Source organism: Dromaius novaehollandiae, chromosome 5 (assembly GCF_036370855.1).
Source record: "Dromaius novaehollandiae isolate bDroNov1 chromosome 5, bDroNov1.hap1, whole genome shotgun sequence".
Lineage (NCBI taxonomy): Eukaryota > Metazoa > Chordata > Aves > Casuariiformes > Dromaiidae > Dromaius > Dromaius novaehollandiae.
In genome coordinates, this window is record NC_088102.1 from 36,742,902 (window position 1) to 36,762,662 (window position 19,761).

Consider the following 19,761-nt stretch of genomic DNA (forward strand, 5'->3'; position numbering starts at 1 on the left):
GAAATGATCACTGCAGACAGTAACAAAGATTAGCATTTACATACAAATTGTTCATGAACTTAAAAATGATTTCAATTCAATGGGACAAATACATGTAATTCAGACTTATATAGCTTTTCTTACTCATATCACCTTTGAGCAGACATCATACATAATACATTCTATTTCAGCAAAATTGATTCCTAGCCATTTATGAGAAATAGCATGAGCTGAGCCTGAATTTCAACCTGAATAGTTTAAGAGTTCTTTAAAATCATGATAAAAAAAATTACTTGATAGTGTTCAGAATTCTGCTCATGAGTGTCAGAATCTTGTTCTTAGTCTAGTAGCTGCCTTAAAACAGTAAAAAAGTAATTTAAAATAAGGCACAGACACTAACAAAAGTTTTTCACAATGTATTCTTATTGATGCTGTTGAAATACAACTTTCTGCAATAAAAATTATGCATAATTTTATTAGATATTTATCAATAGAAATCCTCGAGTCAACCTTACCTTGCTGCTAGTACAAAAGTGCCATCCTCAGTTCTAATTTGGAGATAAACTCATGGCCACATGCAGAATTCATTGTAAGCCTATGAGTTTTTTCTATAGTCAAGCTGGGTTCTGGAATACTAGAAAATTTCATTTTAATCAGTCAATTACAATGATTACTTCTTGTATTATCCAAATATATGGCCATGAATTTCTTCATTTTGTCTATAAAAACCAAGAAAAATTAAGATCTGTGAGTTTCCATCAGCTTTACAGTATATACCTTGAGGGTAATCTAAGAGCTCTAACAATTGCTAGCCAAATTGTGAAGCCAGCCTTTACATTTTTTATATTTAAATGCACCAGAGAATAGTAAAGTAAGATAAGAACATCTTTATACCATAGTTCCTTTAAATCTTCACTTGACAACAATGACATTGTAAAGCAAAAAGTTCCATCTCAAACTCTTTACAGGGTGAAATACCTTTACTGGTACATAACACACTTCCAGAGATAAGAGAATTGGGCTATTCTCATATCTCAAAAGATTGTCTCACAAAATTGTCAGATTTGGGATCTCCCAAGTGCTTTTTCCTTTAGCTGATTGCTCTGGGAAGTGCAAAATCTTTGGTGGTTTATTCACGTAACCAAAAGCACCAAGTTCTGATGACAGATTACTAGTTAGCCTTCAGAAGTCATTAATAATATGTAAAATAAATTCAAACTGAAACAACAGGAGGCCTAAAGCTGCTGACCACTACATGATTTTAAAATTCATTAGTTTCATCTGTTTCAAGCAAAAACTGCTTGAGGCTACCAAGAGACTTTTCTCCTGTCTAGCACCACAAAAAAGTGCATATGCTCGATGCTAGGCATGAAAGTAACCCTTATAAGTACCTTTTTAAGGAAGTAGGTTATTTGGTGATATATGCTGTGCATGCATATTTATGTTTTGAGTGAGCAGCTGGCACTTCATAGATTTTAATTGGAAAAGCATTCTTTCTAATCACAAAATAGAAAAGGCAATAGCAAACCTATAAACTCCAAACTCTCCCTCACAGTTAAGCTACAGCTTTTAAATTAAAATAGCATACAACAATAAAAGAATTTATAGCTGTATTTTAAATGCTTTTGTTGTGTTCCATTTAGATGTAAGGTAGTGTGAATTTGCTATCATTAATCAGGATAAAACAACTAATTTTGCAAAAGCTGTTTGTTAATTTCTTAAAGGAGGTAGTATATAAGGGTGAGATTGAAAAACATGGCCTCATGTGGCTGTAAACATTTCACAAACAGATATAAATAGCTATGATAGAAAGTAATATGGAAGGGATTGTCTATAAATTGTTTTTATGAACTTAAAAAGAAAGAACAGTAGATACATTTAATATATTTACTTATTTGCATGTAGTTTAAATGATACAGAACTGAAGATTACTGTGTTAGAAATCCACATACAATATAAAAACATTTGTTAGACAAATTCACCATTCTGCTGACATTTGCAATAACTGTTTATCGAAGCTTAAGTTCAGGTTTTTTATACTAGTTCTCATACACGATTCTTTGTAAATGTGCAATGTTTCATAAACAACTCTATACAAAGTGAAACCCTGATTCTGTAGCAGTTTTTCATCACTTAATCTGTGAACAGTATAGCTACTTACATCTTAATACATTGGCTTTTTGAAACACTAGTAATTAAGGCATCTTTGCTGTATAGTTTCTCAATAGTGCAAACAAAAGCTGTCTTTAATAGTTTGATTAAAACAATAGTAATTGAATATTTCCAACTTTTTTTTTTAAACATAATTGAAAAATAGTTGTGCATCTTTGAGTTCTCTTGTGAAAGAAACATTTAAAAGCTTTTAATGCTGATTGGTCTTGCTGGTTCCTTATAACCGCTTCTGCCATCTTGTCTTCCCGACAGCACAATTAATCTTCTTTTACACAATGTTGCAGTGAAACACAGTAGCATTTAAATGACTTTACCTAGTAACTGAACGAATCCCAAACGCAGCAAAGGCATACAGTTTTCATAGTGCACTTTCACCTCACTGAAGTAAAAGCTGCTCCTACTAGACATCTTTCCACTTCAATGTGAAGTAGACTGTTAGGATTTTGTTAGTGGTTTCATTAAACAGCTTGACAGTTCAGTTCTCTTCTGCCAACATTTCTCAGAAGGCTTTCAGAAATAGTATGTATTTCAGGGATATTTTAGGGAATTATTTCACCACATAAGCACACATTTCTCAGTCACATCAGTGTAGTTGTAATAAATAAGCATTTACATCCTAAAAGAAAAAAAAGGAGAAAGTGTTTGTCACAATACTTATAGCTGCAACATGCATTGTATGCTTGAGGCAGGGTAATCAATTTGAATCTTAATACAAGAATAATGTTTAGGTCAAATTTCAGTATAGGCTATCCACTAGTTCAGGATTAATTTAGTTTTTAATTTAATGTTTTCAATAGCTTTTTTTACGCTCAAAAACCTGCAAGCACACTGGGTTTAATTTTTTCAACCATCAGTTTAATTTGTTCTTCTGCTTCCTGCATACATTCCAATGGCAGAAGAAAAAGTATTATCATGCAATGTGATTTTTTGAAACATGTTTATTAACAGTGATATCTCCCCTTCCCCAGCAAACATTCGAGTTCTGCTCCTCAAGCCTTCTGCTCCTGATTTGGTTAGGTAGCTTTGGTCACTGTCTGTCCTGGCATTTCTTAAGAGTAAGCAGGAAAATGACTAGAAAGGGAACTTGAATCCTAGAAAGAACTGACACTGGCTGTAACTATGTTGATCTACCAGAAGACCTGGGCAGTCCACATTGCAAGCTCCCACTGTTCTACCATTTGTGAATTAGAACTCAGTTCTTCTGCATCCTTGTTGCCTGAAACTCTGCAAGGAGTTTGTAAGTATCCTCGTAAGAAAGTCAAAATTCAAGTCACAGATGCACAACAGTCCCAAATAGACAAGAGAAATAATATTTTTACTTGATACAGCATAGTGACAAATTCTATAGCTGCAGAATTATAGATCCCACAAAGCTCCTCTGGAGACAATAAAAGCAAGTGGTATCTCCAGGTTCTTTGCTTCGGGCTTTCTGCAGATTATAGCAGCGCTGCTTTATGTTCCACTCCTATCTCCCATGTTATCTTAGGAACATTAAGATTTAGGATCAAATCTAACACACAGAAATGGACCTCTATGATAAATCTATGATAAAGCCCCCTTGATACACATCAGTATTATTGTGCACTTTTTAACACTAAGAACTGAGGTAATCTCTATTACTGATGCTCCAAAAACCAAGCTGCTATGAGAAGCTCTTAGGTAGATAAAAAAGTGTTAGTCTTCCACCCTAATAGCATTTCCTTCTGCCTTGTTCATTTTAATCCTGAATATAACCAACCATCTGCTTTTGTCGTTTTCATCTCTTTTCTCACCGCCTACCTTCAAGAGATCCCTCCAGGTAAGAGGTTTTTCACTCAGTGTAACCCTTGCAGCCCAACCTCAGAAAGCCATTTTTTCTAGAGATGAGTACCATAAGCAGCAAATCACACATTTATGAAAGAACACAGCCATATTACTGATACCATGGCATGTAAACAGAGAAAGTCAAGCAGGGTGTTGTCTTCAAAGAGAGCCACCCTTCTGCTCTCCACAAACTCGTTATTTCCTAAGCATTAGGCTAGCAAAAGCTTTAGAATTTACTATGCTGTCATTTGTCCCAGTGATCAGACACCAAAAGGCTAACAGCACTGCTGGGGCAAGATTCTCCATGATGCATTACATTTACATAGGCAGGTACAGGAGATTCCAGAGAAAGATATGTCCTTTCAGTCTACCTACTCATCTGGGCCCTTTTTTATATCATTTTAAGCCTTACTACTATAAGCTATTTTATTCAGGAGATTCTCTCTCTGCAAAAAAACAAAAACATTACTGTTAGCATGGGGAATCAACTCCAGATTTCTATAAGAAGTTACATAATACACTTGAGCATTAGCAAAAACATTCTAGAAGTTGCATCTATCTTTCAATAGCTTGGAATAAATAACATCAGATTAGAGGAATACTAGAAATGATACAGCTATGTTGATTACTGAGCACAACTGGAACTGGATTACCTTAGCTATATTACCAGTATATCCTGGAACCAGAGTAAGATGATTCTCCTGTTCCCATAAACCACTTAATTGTTGTTTTAAAACAGAAATATTTCTGAAAGAGAATGAATATAACAAACTTTGTAACAAGTGTACTGCATTTTAGTAGACTTTCTGGCAAAAAAGATGTTTAGTACTGCATACAGCCTTGCCACAAAATCGGAGAGAAGTTTAGACCTGACTTCTACAATATTTGTATTACCCATAACATGTCCCCAATATGACCCTCTCTTCTGCATTTACTGGAACTCCAGATTAAAAACCAGAACTTCCCAAAAACACACAAACACCACCTGCTTCTTGATAACTGGAAATCTTAAGTCCTATTAAACTTTTACTTTCAAATTATGAGTATCGATTTTTTTGCAGATGAGATGTATTAGTACTGATCCACATTCATACAGATTTTGAGATGGAATAACCTACAGAAACATTTTAATACATGCTAATATATACTCACCCATCCTCTGCCTTTTCTGTATGTGTTGATAGTTCTGACCACCATCTTTTAATGACAGCCTGGAGCCAGTTTAAACCAACTATCACATACCTGTAACAATATATTTTACATATTACATATTTCTACTCCCTTTGATAAAACATTGCCATCTGCTTTTTTTTTAAATTAATATGTACAGGTCAGCTAAATTGTTAAAACAAACTGGAAAGCAGCTTAGAAAGCAATAAGTTTTCTAACCTGGAAGATTTAGAAAAATCTAAAAGAATTCTCAAGTTTAGGTTCTTGCATATGTTTCTAATTTCAAAGTCGTAAATGTATACTTTTGTTTAAGAAAGAAAAAAAAAAAGATATTTTGCCTGAGAAATTTGTCTTGATTTTATGTTGCAAGACATGCTAAGACCTTGGTCATATTTTTCCTATTTTACTTAGTATGAATATATCTGCATAAGGGCAAAGCTAGTTCCCTGCTTTCTAACTTTGCAGAAGAAATTTAGATTTTGCACCACCGAACATTTGTGAAAGGAGAAATGAAGATTTGCAGGAAAGCTCCTTCAGGAAGGTGTTCCCCAAGAAAGGCAGAGTCAGGAAAAGAAGATCAAGGTGGAGACTAAACACCTTTAAATTGAAGGGCAGTACACAGCTAGGAAGAAAAATTATTTTGAAAACATCTGAAAGTGATACTTACTCTTCATATTTGCTTTTAAGCAGTGACTTCACTAAAGGCAAAAGATCTACACAGCAGCCAACCGAAATATATGGTTTTTCTTCCTGTAAACTTAAAAAAGGAAGAGTTTCAGAAGTGCCTGAACTTCAGTATGGGTATATTAGATTCTCCCTCCCCCCCCCCCCACACACTTAGTTTTGTTATTACCTGTTTGTAAGCACAGGAAGGCAGTCTACTACTACTCCTAGATCCTGTATCCTAGGAATATTAAGGATAAAATAAGAAGTATTACTAGCACAGCACAGGTTGATCAATACGCTTCCATTATCATTTAAAGAACAGGTAATTATAGCTAAGTTACAAAAGTCAAGGAACCCCTACAATATTGTAGCATATCTGGGATTGCTACACCACTTTTAGAAGAAAATAAAAGATGCTCAGTTTACCTCACTAAGTAGGCTACCAGTTCGCTTATACTTCTCCTTCTCCAAAAGGTTAAAGCTACATTCAGCCTCAGATTCCTACTGAAAAGAACTTGAGCCATAGTTTCATGGTCCTGAGAAACCTGCATAGTGTTTTTGAGAATACAAAAAAAGTTTACTGCAAGTTAAACAGCCAGCAATGGCACAGTAAGCTGCTGCAATATAACTTAGTATATAAAAGTATATTTTCCTGCACAGATGCTGAGTTGCTTAGAATTTATCTAATAATTTATCTATTTCCCTTAGAAGGGGGCAAAAATAGACTGAGTACTTTACCCAAAAGGTGACTGTAGATACCCTAAATAGAGGCAGTCTAAACAAACTCTAAGAATTAAACAGAGCATTCACAAATGCCAGCTTATAATTCTCACCAACTCTGACAGGCATCTTCTTGGATGCTTAGTAATTTTGAGAGCTTTAACAATTCAGACACAAGGCATTGCATATATCATTCTGAACTTTGACAGAAAAGCTTGATTTCTGGAAAACCTTATCCTCCGACTGAAGTTTAGATATTTTGTTAAAATATATCTTGGACTAAAGCGAACATTACTACTTACATCTCTCAAACCCAGTTAAGAGAGTGATCTGTACTACTGGCCCCTAGTTTCTCAGGGGCCGGGGGCGGGGGGGGGTGGAATCTTGCCTGGGGCTCATTTCTTTATCCTTCTTTTTGCAACTTCTTCATTGCAGCTATTCCTTTACTCCTGCCTGGAAGCCATCAAATTCAAAGGAGTGCAGTGGCACCACAAATTTGTACCTCCACCCCATTGGACTCTTGGGGTTATCTTTTCATGGCAGCTCTCATAGCACCATAAGGTATCATATCATGAAGAGACAGCATGGTGATAGTCTCAGAGCTCATGCTCCTTGCCATACCTTGCCTTAAACACTGTCAGGCCTCACCAGTTAGGCAACAAGCATCTATGCTGAGAGAAAGGAAAACCTTAGCATTAAGGGGCTTTAAACAGTCCTGATCATCATGAGACTCATTTAAATATCTGCTCTTTTAGCCAGTTGCAGAAGCACAGCAAGCATTCACTGAGCTTCATCAAATAATCTTACCAAGAAGTACAGTCATATAAAATCATTTAAATTAGTTTTGTATACACTACTAGCCAATATTGCTATCAAAAGAGATCCTGTCCTACCCACCGGCTTATTCCCACCCATACGCCAACACTTTCACAAGCATGTATGTAGCTGTGCAGCATACCAAATCATGAAATCTGATCAGGTTAGAACAATCTTTCTTTTTTGTGCTGGTTTAATTTTAAACCAGACTAGGCTGCTGGATCTGAATTTCTGTCCTGACACAACAACAGGAACAGCAGCAGGACTACTGTAAGCAGATGAGCTACAGTAAACTGACAAATAAGAACTGTAGATCACCAGTCCTGAGTCAACCTGTATGTTAAGAAAACTAAACCTCTTCAAAGGCTTCCACAACTAATTGCACAACCCAGTCTAGCAAAAATAGTTTTATGTTAAAGAGGAGGTTTTTTTAAAACTCTGCTTACCTCCGAAAAAAATCCACTATATTTGGATGAGGCGCCTTCCGTTTGGGATGAGCCAGAATCACTAGAATTTAGCAAGTGTGAACGACTGTCATTATGTAGCTTTGCTGGCAGATTCCCTGCGCAAGCCAGTTCATTTTCTTTATTTGCCATGTCACAGCCCCTGACTTTAGGGAGCTGTTTCTTTCTATAACAAGGCTTCGGAGTATGACAGTGAACTTTTCTTTTACAATATACTACTTTCAAAAGAGAGGGGGGACTGGTCACTGTTTTTCCAACTGTAATTCTGCAATAATAAAACAGCATTTTAGTAAAGGCAACTCTAAACATAATAACAAAGTGCATATTTTAAGTTAAAATATATGATCATGAGTTCAGTATTAAACTTGCAGGTTATTTAACAACAAGTGGCCCCCCCCCCGCCCCATGGAATACCTTCATGACATTTGGGTTATCAGAAATGAGAGCGACAATCAATACCATTCTCTTGCTTTCATTAATACAGAGACTCATTATTATAAAAGTGGACACAAGGACAAATAATTATTAGTAAAATAAAGATCGAAATGGAAGACAGTGACAATTCTACATCTATTTGTGTGTGTTTTTATGCTGTAAGTAGATTTAACTACTTCTCCCCCCCCACCCATCCCAGACTCTAAACAGCAAAGCTCTCCCACCTGTTTGCATATAAAGCCAACTGTTTTGGAGATTTCTTACCCTGGGAGAGAGCAAAAAGGGAAGAAAAGAGCTGCATTAATGAAAAGCCTCAAACAATTCCACAGTTTATGTTAAAAATGAAAAAAAAAAAATCCTTCTTTGTCATGGACTATGCTTACCACAGATCCCCTCCCACCCATCCCTCCAATTCTGCAACTGAAGCACAGCCATGTTGAACTTCTTATAACATACAGGTGTTTCACAGGTACAGACAGATGGAACTAGCTCTGCCACAGCTGTCCTTGGAGCACCATCATCTACAGGCTTGTGGTATCTCTGGCAAGAGGTAGGACTGTGACATCAGAAACAGATTCTTGATTTATTAGAGGAACTGAAAACTGTGACTAATATAAAAAGCCTACTAGAATTTGATGGCAAAATTGAATTGTCTTATATATACACAATTAACAGCTAATACTACAGAGGCCACTACTAGGAAAGATAACAGGAAAAAAAATTCCCCCCCTCCAATGCAATATAAAAAAAATGCCTTGATGTATATACAATACCAGCTTAATTATCCTGACTTCATTCATATGAAACACGTTACTATCCTGATACCAATTACATTGCAAAGAACAGCAATAATCAAGAGGAATCACATACATCATTCAAGGCTGTGCTGCACAGATTAGCAAAACCTTTGAAAATTAAGCAACAATTTGAAGATGAATTTCTAAAAAGTAATTGTGCTTTACAATAATCTTCAATGTTTTACAGCTTCATGTAATGAAGATGAGAAACTGAAATTCTGATTTTTTTTTTGAACCAGGAAGCAAATATTTTAAAGCATTGAGATGCTGATGTAAAAAAACCTGCATGTTTTCATATAAATAGGTGCTATGCTCATATACTGCAAGCATTTCAATTTGAAAATTTATACTGCTGATAACATTTAAGCTGTTCTTGACAACAAAATGATGCCAGTCTCTCTGTAACTCTGACTCATAGAAAAGCATGTGGTTTTTAATGTGGTTTCAGTAAACCCACAGACAGAGGACAGTGGTATCTTCACCACTATTTGAAGTGATCTTACATTAAGTTTACCTCCCTAGTACTTCCTCCGTACTCCATCTGCCCACATTAGTGGGGTCCTTCAGCCAGCAACACAGATAAGTTAAGAGCAAGTGGTTTTGGCTGGCAAGATCCCACTGAAAGTACCTGGGTTATTAGACAACATGCTAGATCAAGCTGCGTGGCAACAGGATGACAGGTCCATTCCAATACGTGTACTATTCCTACCCCATCTCTCACTTGCTGTGCCACAAAGCTCTTGGCAGGAGAAACCTTTTTGATGATAGAAGTCCTGCTCTGAACCAGTTCTTGGCTAGATGGCAGAAAAGCAGGCATAAGGAAAACCATGTCAGTACCTACTGCTCATGTGGAAGATGGGATGTATATAAGACACATACAGTAATTACACTGATATAATGCATATTCTTCCATCATGTAAGCTTTGCATAAGCTAAAATTCTAATGCACATCTAAACATAAAACATACTCTTCTTTGCATTGAATGCTATATTTCTTGTTTTGGACAGCTCAGAGCTATGAAATTCTGTTAAAGTGTTTGCTTCAGCTTAATCAGAGGAAATTAAAAACCTTACCTCCTTCATGATCTTTTTAGTGAAAGAAGAGATTCTTTTTCTGGGGAGATCAATGGAATGACCCTCAATATGCAACACTTTCTGTTTTCTAACATTGTGGGCTTCAGATGCCATAATCTCTCAAATCCCTATGTTCAAGGAAAGATAGTATTTAGTTATATTTTCTAAAACATCCAGTCAAGTTTATTCAAATGCAGTTGGGGAAAAAAAACAGTCAGAACAGTGGAACTATTCATAAGATGTTCTGTCATATAAATAACATTTGCTACATGGTCATACCTTGGGTTAACTGGAGGCCTTATCAGTAGTAACACTGATACGCATTTGAAGATTCACACTTTGTATTCCTCAATAAAATAACCCCAAGAGGCAGAGATCTTTCAGACCAGCTTGGTGCACCTGTACAGTCAAGTACAGACATGTACCACACATCCAAAAACTCAAGTGAAGAGCATGACAAATAATTTATGAAAAGACTGATTCCTCCAAATTCCACACTACCAGTTTCAACTGCCACCTAGAAGAAAGAATTCCCACAACTGTTTCCAAATGAGAAAAGAAAAAAAATTTCCCTAAATGGCAAAATTCTGGTCCCAATGTGAGTGTCCTAAGTCCCACTCAATACTGGGAGTTCTATCCCTTTTCCTTTATGTAGCAAATAGATTTGCCCCATATTAGGAATTTCAGTATTTAAAATGTTAATTAGATCAGCATTGAAAAAGCCAGATAGGAAGCAGCTCTTTCAACACAGTACCTGAACATCATCAAATAAAACAAACAGGTGGCAGGTTCAGAACAAAGTAGAAGGGGTACTTCTTCACTTAATGCATATTAAACTCCCTGCTGGAGGATACTGTGGAAGCTAGAGAATATATTCTACAAGAGCTTCAGCTTTTTTTAGAACAGGATCAGTACCAAGGAATCTTATTTTAACACTCTCGGAGAAGGAAGACTGACAGAAATCCTTACCTTCTTTAAAAAGGGAACATGAAGTCCTCAGGCTAAGGACTGCAGCAAGCATTTAAAGTGGCAGCATTACTTAAGGCAAGACATCAACAGTTGGTTGTCCATACTTTTCTGGTTACAAGATTGGCTTAAGACTAGTTCATTAGCTTGACTCTACAAAAGAAGGTAGACTTTGCTGGCACCTGTTGGGTGGCCTGTTTCTTTCCTGAAGGTTACAGGACAGTGACACAATAGTTGCCACTCTGTGAGCTCTCCACACTTTCAAGGCTTCCAGCCACCAGGTTTATAAATAGATAGTAAAAAAGTACTTTTGTTCTTAAGTGTAAATGAAACCACCACCGCCCCCAAAAAAACTCCAAAACAAAAAACCAAACAAACCACTTCTCTGCTTCTCGAACTGACTGACATCACCACTTGAATTCCAGAGGAGCCACATATTAAAATTTGACCTTGAAGTACAACACAAACTGACCATTTTTTGGAGGAGGAAGCACAACCCAAAACCCCAAACAAATCCAGCCTTAGGCTCAGGTTCCTCAAGAATGCAGTAAGTGAAGATGTAGAAAAAAAATCTTTCTATCTTTGCATCCCATTTGAGAATGCTGGTAATAGGAAGGCAGTAACTCCAGCAGAAGAATAGGGACGACAAAGGACAGCAGTTATCACTGTGCTCAGTAGAGCTAAATGCAATAGACACAGTCTGCCAGATGCTAAAAATTCCATAACCTCTGCTCCTGAATAATCATTTTTGCCACTACTCCCGCAACAACCTTACAACTTGCAACACTTCATGCAGAACAGTGACTTCTGTTTACTTACTTGTTTAATAAATGTTTGGGTTCATATCTATCTCAAATTACTCTCAATATCAATCTTCTTTCATGCTAAGCAGTGTGTGAGAACTTGATCCTCAGTGTAGAAGGCAGTGCTAATAAACTGGAATGCTTTTTTATTTATAGAGTAGAAGTGAAAGATATCACAAGGCTAGAAAGAAATGTCTTACCAAGTAAGTTTAATTAGTCTTGTATCAGTGCTTAATATTCTACTTGAAAAAGTCCAAGATAAGCACTCAAAATGGCTGAACACCAGAAGAGGGATTATCCTGGAAGAAAAGAATTTCCCTTCAAAAAGCTGAATCTCTCTCCAAAAGGAAAATACCGAGGAAAATACACTTTGACAAATTAGATACAAGAACTTGGTAATACCTTCTCCTAGACCCCCAGATGAGATACAAGTGCAAAAAGACATCAAAACTAACAATTCTTTCTTTAAGGTAGGAAGAGAAACCCAAAAGGTCAACAGATGATCAGCTCTAACAGGATACCTGATGAAGACAGCACCATAACAGATGAGTGAAGTAAATTCTTTACATCTGTGTTCACTGTTCTGGAGTTTAGAAAGGTTTCCATAGTAGAACCTGCTTTACGGGCATGCCTGAAAATGCATCTCAAAGCCACTGCAGAAGCAGCAGTGGCACATGCAGGTAAAATGGTCAGTAGTAGGCCACCAGAATCAGATAGTATTCATCCAAAAGTTTCAGTAATGAAATAGCTGTGTTGTTCACCAAGGGCGCATAACCTCTCCCTTAGAGCTGCCAGAGCACCTAAGGAAATCAAGTGTGGAAAATGAAGTGTCGATATTTAAAGATGGCCCCAGGGAAGATCCAATCTGACATCTTTGTTGTACAAATTAATAAACATTGTAATGAAGAATAGAATTAGAGGATGCAAATAAATAATATATTGCAAAATCATCAACGTGGCTGTTGTGAAAGCAAATTCTGCCTTGCAAAGTTAATGAATTCTTAGCAAGTAAGTAGCAGCATAATATGGAAAAAGGAGAGCTAAATGATATAGTCTACCCAAAATTCCCAAAATCTTCCAGAAGTCCCTTACTTAAGTCTCCTGAGCAAACTAAGCAACCAAGGAATAAAAGTGAAAGTTTTTGCACGAAGAAATAACTAAGAAACAAGAAAAAATGGTCTAAGTAGTTTTCACAGCTGGAGGAGGCCATCACAGCAATACAGCAGAAAATGTGTGTTGGAATTCATGCTGCTCGATATATTCATGAATTACTTCACAAATGACAAAAATCATTGACAATATGAAATTATAAAAGACAATAAAGATGATGGCTGACCAAAGAATTGCAGGACCCTATGAAACTGATGAACAAGAAGCAGAAGCAACAATTACAGAGGAATGTAGAGCCATCCATGCATGTGTGCCTGTGTGTGTGTGTGTGTGAGGAAATTCTAACTTCACATGTAGAATCACAGACTCTGGGCTGTAATTACCACTCAAAACAGGATCTGGGTGAATGACAGATGACCTTATTGATCCATATGGAACACTGTGCAATCTAAGTGATCCAAATAATCAGAAAAAATACACAGAACACTTATGACAGTGTATAAGCAACAGAAACCCTATCTCCAAGAAAGGTAAGGAGGGAGAGGAAAAACCCAAAGGTATGGAATACCTCCCATGTAAGGGGCAACTGAAGAAACCAGGACTTTTCAGTCTGTAAATAAGGCTACTTACAGCAAAAAGAGGAAATAAGATAAATGCCTACAAAATGAATGGCTTGGAGAAGTTACACGGAGACTGTTCGCTTTCTTGCCCAATATAAGAGGCAGCAAGTAAAACCAGCAGAAAGGGGGCAGGTTCAAAACTCAGAAAAGAAGGTGGCTGTTCACACAAAACATAATTAAGCTCTGCTTGCCACATGATGCTGCGCATCTAAAAGTTAACCCAGGTTCCAGGGCAGACTGCAAATTCATTAAAAAAAATTTTACACGTGCACGCGCACGCATGCACACACAGAAAGTGATTAAATACAGAAACACAAGCCAGGTAGCCCGGAAACAGAGCAGAAGAATCCATTAAGTCCAAATGCAATACTGCCATAATAAACTCAGTCCACATCTCAGGAAGCCTGCTTCCGAAGGTTTAGTAATATATGACAAAATGCTAATTGACCAGCAATTAAAGGAAAAAAACATCCGCTAGAGAAGTAAGAGAACTTTACAGGGCTCTTTACTACTTTCAGTTCATGCCTGCTATTAGATATTCCCTGGAAATAGCTGATTAGATACTACTACCCTCTGATATTTTGGGATATACATGGAGAATTTTTAAACTTGTATTAGATGTTATAGCAGGTCAAACAACTTACACCTTAACCTCTTGAATTTTGGGATATTCCCTTGTGATGAGTACAGCTAGCTGTATCTGTTCAGAACAGTCTCACATCATCCCATTGTGGCCAACAGTAATTCCTATGTTTTAGAAAACCTCTAGGGATACAAGGTAGATCTCTTCAGCTCTGCCTTAGCCATTCATAGTACAAGCTTAAACTTGGTTTTACAATTGCAACAGAAAGCAGACTGCAAATCTGAAGGGAGACGCACAAGTACATTAAGATGATAGGCTGGCATTCCACTGATTTTGTCTTCGCATCGGTTATTTCTTTATAAGAGATGCCAGCCCTCCTTCCTCCACCTTTTATTCACAATTTTGAAGAAACAGAAAGACTGGAGTAACAGCAACCTCATCTCCTGAGGAGTCAGATTATCTGTCCTGAGGGACTAGACAGTACCTGGACAACGTTTTCCTGATGGTTCTACTGCTGCATTTCAATTCCGTCTCTCCCAGATGCAATACACCTTTTAAGTCATTCCAGAATCAGGCAAAGAAAGCCAGCCCTAAATGGCTTTCAAGTGCATAACTGTCAAAGACAAGTACCAACAAACTCAGCCACTCCCTCCTATCCTCCTATATTTTGGGCATGGCCCACAGAGATGGACAAACATTTCTTTGGATGTTATGTAATCTACACATGCATTAACATAGCACTAACATCTTACAGAAGACAGACGTGAATGTTTCACATGACACCCAAGTAAGTGTAAAATAGTTAGATTTAAGTCATCAGCAATAGCCTTTAAATCAGACATTCCTCCTGCCCCTTTCTTTTGCTAATTCTTAACAGCTATTTTTATGTAGCTTTCAGTATGTACTAGTCATCACAGTTCTTGTGACTGCTCCCCCCCCGCATAAAAAAAAAGTGCAAGACCTCAGTGAAGACAACATTAATTTTTATTAGACTTGGATGAAAAAGTTAATTGATTGTTACTCCCCCCAAGGAGTACACAGTTTATGCTTTGAATGCATTTGAAATAGGTACACATCAAAGAACTGGTACGGAACAACTAATTTCACTAATGATTCTCAAGACTGAAAAAGCTTATGAGAAATCTCTAAGAATGGTTATTCTAGCTTCACTACCAAAAGGGTGATTTGTCTAGAAAAATAAATTAGCACTACATTACAATGAAGTAGCGATTCAGTAAATTTACCATGAATTCCTTTCATTTTAACTGACACATTACAGAATCCATCTGCCTCTTAGTTTCAGATGGCTTCCTCATCCTTCAAACACGAAGCAGCATTGCAGTGTTTTTTTTGTTTGTTTTTTTTAAAAAGTAATTTATGCCCTGACTGTTCCATCAGGTGCTGCATACTGACTTTTAAAAAAGGGAGAGGGGCAAGGGGAAGGTGTGAAGTTCAAGATTTTAAGGAATATGTTAATGCAGAGTTTTACCTGCAACATTGCAAAAAGTGCCTCAGCAGCACTCACATTTTCATCTTTATACCTGTCAGGTGATTAGTTCAAGTTTAAAGTGGTGAGAGTGAACAAGAATTATAAAAATTTGATTAAGTTCACAATAAAGACAAGTGCTATTTGAGTAAATAATTAGTTTAAATTAAGTGTGTGGTCCACTGGCAAGAGCTGCCACAATGAGCCTCTGACAATGACCAAAAGGCAGAGTTCAGTTAAGTTTACTTGGGATGAATTGAGGTACGAATCAAATTATGAATCAAGTTCTGCCAGTGCAGCTAGCCTAAGAGTCTGAAAACCTAATTCTATGTAGAGTCTTGCCAAAAATATTCTCTAGAAAACATAAGTCAAAAAAGCCCAAGTACCTAGTTTTCTGCATCTAAAAGTACCATTTTCAGATCATGTCAAGCTGTCATAAAGTAATACAATTTTAAGGAGCACTCTGATGAAAAATGCTTAACTAATTAAAAGGTGCTTTTATCCGTTGATTTTTGCATATTAACACCACAGGAAGAATAAGGTTGGAAACTGTTTCAAACATTATTAACATTATCTTAAGAGCTGTTACATAGGAAATAAAGTTCTAATATAGTGAAGCTGCTATACAAATAGTTTAACAAGCTTTAAGTAATTACTCATAAAACTAACTGCAGTAAGATTTTTCCATTCATTACTCAACCTAAAGAGCTTCAAATACAGCTTCAAAAACCTGCAACAACAATTTTACATTCAATCTCTCCAAAAGCATATTGGAAGCCCCCTCCAAGCTCAAAGCAGCACATAGTCTGTGGCCACACTTCATACAGCTTGAGGTCACCTGATTTTGTGTTACTCTTAAACGCACATCTTATTAGTGTTGAGTATGTGGCCCGTTGACGGTATTTAAAAAGCCTTCTTAATTCTTACTCAAGTTCCTCAGCCTTGTGCAAACATTCAAAATTGTTAAATTAAAAAGCTAGTGCTTATTTAAATGATTCTAGGAAAAAGATACTGAAAGAAAAGTTTGAAAACAACTGTTTTTGCAAGAGTGTGTGTGTATCTCTGAGAATACCTTATTACTGTATTATTTCTAAGATACTATTATAATGTTTTCAGTTAAAATTTAGGAATTCCAACCAATGCTAAGTTGAGTTCAACAAAACAATATTACACACATCAAAACAATGTGCACTGATTAATAAAAAATTAAAGTAACAGCTTTTGACTAGAACAATTCGTTCTTTCCAACCAGAAAGGCCAAAGAGTCACTAGCCTGCGCTTTGTTATTCTTTATTTCTACTGAACGAGAGTAGCTGTCCTTTTATTTCTTTCCTATTTACCGCTAGAGAATGGGAGGAATGAAAAATGAGGGAATAGGAAAAGGAAGATTCATGCTCAAGAAGGGATACAGGAAAGTGATTTTAAGCAAACTGATTTAAGCTTGCTCCAAAATGCAGCACTTCACAATAACAGAAAATATATCTTCCCCTAGATTTCCCTAGTGGGAATTTATCCTGGATCTACATTCAACAACATATCAAACTATCCCAGCATAGTAGTCCAAAAGACCCCAAGCCTAAACAACCCTTAAAAAACCTAAACAACAAACTTAAAGACAACAGAAGAGTCCTTTTAACAAAGCAATTAATACAAGATCTTCAAGCATCTGAAAATCTCCCTCCCCCCCAGAATAAATCATCTGTCACACCCCGGGAATAAAATCAGTCAGCAGGCCTCACACCCAGTTTATTATCCTCCCGTTCCGGAGCGCTAAAACCCTTCCCAACCCCCCTGTATTACCTGCCACTGCACATGCTTGCTCCGAGCTCAGGCTGATGTCATCGTTTTAGAAAAAGCCAAAACTGCCAAGACTCGCTCGCTAGAGACTCAAGCATCTGAGAACATCTGGGCCCTGAAGCCGGGGAGGAGGCCGTACGCGCTCGCACAGCCGCGACGCCCCGCGCGGCCGCCACGAAGGGGCCCCGCCGGCGGGGAGCGCTGGCCGCGGCCGCTGCGGGCCCAACGCCGCGGGCAGCCACGAGCGGGCGGCCTCGCTGCCCCGGGCGCGGGGCACTCGCGCCCAGCCCGCCCCAGCGCGGGGCCGCGCCCCCGCCGGCTCCGGCCCCCGCACCGGGCGGGGCGCCCCGCCGGCCGCACCCGGCCCCGGCCGGGCAGAGCAGAGCAGGGCAGGGCAGGGCGGCCGCGCGCCCGCAGCGCCGGCGGCTGCCCGCGGAGGGAGGCCTCGCCGAAGACCGACCTCCCTCCGCCCGGCCGTTAGAGACGCGCCCCCGGAGCCCGCCCGGAGCGCGGCCTCTCCGCCGCGGCCCGCTGACTCACCCGCTGCTCATGATACCGGACCGGGCCACGCCGGGCGGCAGCCGCGCAGACCCTAGCGCCGGGGCCCAGCGCTCGCAGCCTGCGCCATTCAAACGGCGCCGCGCTGCATGCTGGGCCGCGGCGAGCCCCGCCCCGCCCGGCCCCGCCCGCCTGCTCGCGCCACGAGGGAGGCGGCCCCCTCTGGCGGCCGCGCCGCGCGCTGCTCCCCCCGCCCTCTCCCGGGGCGGGGCTGCTCCCGCCTCGCAGCCCTTCGGCCCCCGAACAGCCGGCGAGGCCGCCGCCCCCGCCCGGGCGAGGCCCCTCCGACCCGGCAGCCCGTGCTCAGCCCTGCCGCCGGCGGGCCGCGGCCTGCCCGCTCCCCTCCGCGCTGCCGCGGTGCTGCCCGGCGGGTTCCCGCGCTGCCTCAGCGGCGCGAGGGGCGAGCCCGCCGCCCGCAGCCTCCTCAGGGCCGCCCCGCCTCGGCCCCGCGCTCCCCCGGTGCAGCAGCACCTGCCGAGCAGCCACCGAGGCGGGGGCAGGATGCCTCTAAGGAAGTAAACTGGCTCGGCAGGCCTTGCTCACACCTCGGCAGCCGGCGCGGCCCACGGCGCTGCTGAGCTGGGGCTGCCGCCTGGCTCGGTGCTGCTCTGCCTAAACAACGTTCGTTATCTTTGAATTTCGTTATCCTTAAATATTGACGTTGTACGAGGAACCCTGCAGCCCTTGCTGCCTGCAGTGTCTGCAGGCTGGTCATGGCAGAGCACGGTTATGCGCCTTCAGTGCGCAGATTTCTGCCACACTGGCAGAAAAATCCATGCTAATTCCAGATTATGGCTGAGCATGAATAGCTTTAATATTCTTGAGGGTTGTGTATTAATGAGAGTCTCTCTTTGGTCTGATACAATGTCTCAGAACATACCTGTAGGATAAAGGTGGTGGGAGAAGTGGTTGATGTTACTGATAAACTGGAGGGGAAGGTGAGGTTTATTCCACATTCCCCCTCACTTCTCCTCCTTTCCAACATAAACTCTGGGTTGAAGTGTGTGATTTTATCATGAAACTGCATAGGCATCTCTGTAAAATTGGGACTTCATATGTCCCTGATATGGGCATATAAGTTTTGGGCTGGCCAAAATTTTTGTACCTAATGTAGCTCATTTTGTCGGGGGAGAGGGTGTGCTTCGATGAATTATATCCTTTCTTCATTAAGGTATCTGGGTATGACAGTTTGAGTTGTGACTTGGTCATTAACGCTTTTCTAAGTTTCTTCTTCAGTGTCTGAATGACTCAGAAGACTATTTGGACTTTTTCACAGGCTAGCATTACCATTTTTTCTGATGTGCTTTTCAGCTTTTCATATCAACATGCTTTAGAACAAGGTGATTTGTAAGATACCGGCTTATGACAAGAGCGCTGCATGAAGAAGACACTTCACAGCATTCAAAAATGAGTTGCAAATGTATCATCTGGTGTTTCATGCAGGCACTCTTTCATGTGATAAGTTTCATAAGCATATTAATCTTCATCTTAGAAGCTATTAGATTCTTTCACCATCATCATTCTCCTTTCAGTCCCAAATGCCCTCGTGCTTAGGAATCCATTCTGATTTCAAGTCTAAATTTATTCATGTCCTGTTTATTCTTATAGCACCAGTATTACTCTATGGTTTAAAAAACTCTTGTTCCTTGCCACATGTATTTCCTGTAATGTATTTACAGAGAGTAATTTGTACCGAAATACCTTAGTCTTCCATTGTAGGATAGCCTTTCCATGGCAACCTG

At 39.5% G+C, this 19,761-nt stretch overlaps 1 protein-coding gene across 4 annotated transcripts; it reads right to left on the reverse strand.

Annotated features, from left to right (window-relative positions):
• Positions 1–380: 380 nt before the first annotated feature.
• Positions 381–18,154, reverse strand: KATNBL1 (katanin regulatory subunit B1 like 1). 4 transcript variants are annotated; one of them, XM_064512446.1, is made up of 10 exons: positions 18,002–18,154; positions 10,097–10,224; positions 8,450–8,490; positions 7,773–8,055; positions 6,217–6,335; positions 5,978–6,028; positions 5,792–5,881; positions 5,107–5,196; positions 4,608–4,701; positions 381–2,767 (listed from the first exon to the last, which is right to left on the reverse strand). In XM_064512446.1, exons 2-10 carry the CDS (start codon positions 10,208–10,210, stop codon positions 2,735–2,737), a joined length of 915 nt encoding a protein of 304 aa, XP_064368516.1. In that variant the 5' UTR covers positions 10,211–10,224; positions 18,002–18,154; the 3' UTR covers positions 381–2,734. The 4 variants fall into 4 exon arrangements, with proteins under 4 accessions (XP_064368516.1, XP_064368515.1, XP_064368514.1 ...); XM_064512445.1 differs by lacking the exon at positions 381–2,767 and adding an exon at positions 11,066–11,215 and having other exon boundaries at positions 3,072–4,701; positions 18,002–18,141; XM_064512444.1 differs by lacking the exon at positions 381–2,767 and having other exon boundaries at positions 3,072–4,701.
• Between the last annotated feature and the right edge of the window lie 1,607 nt (positions 18,155–19,761).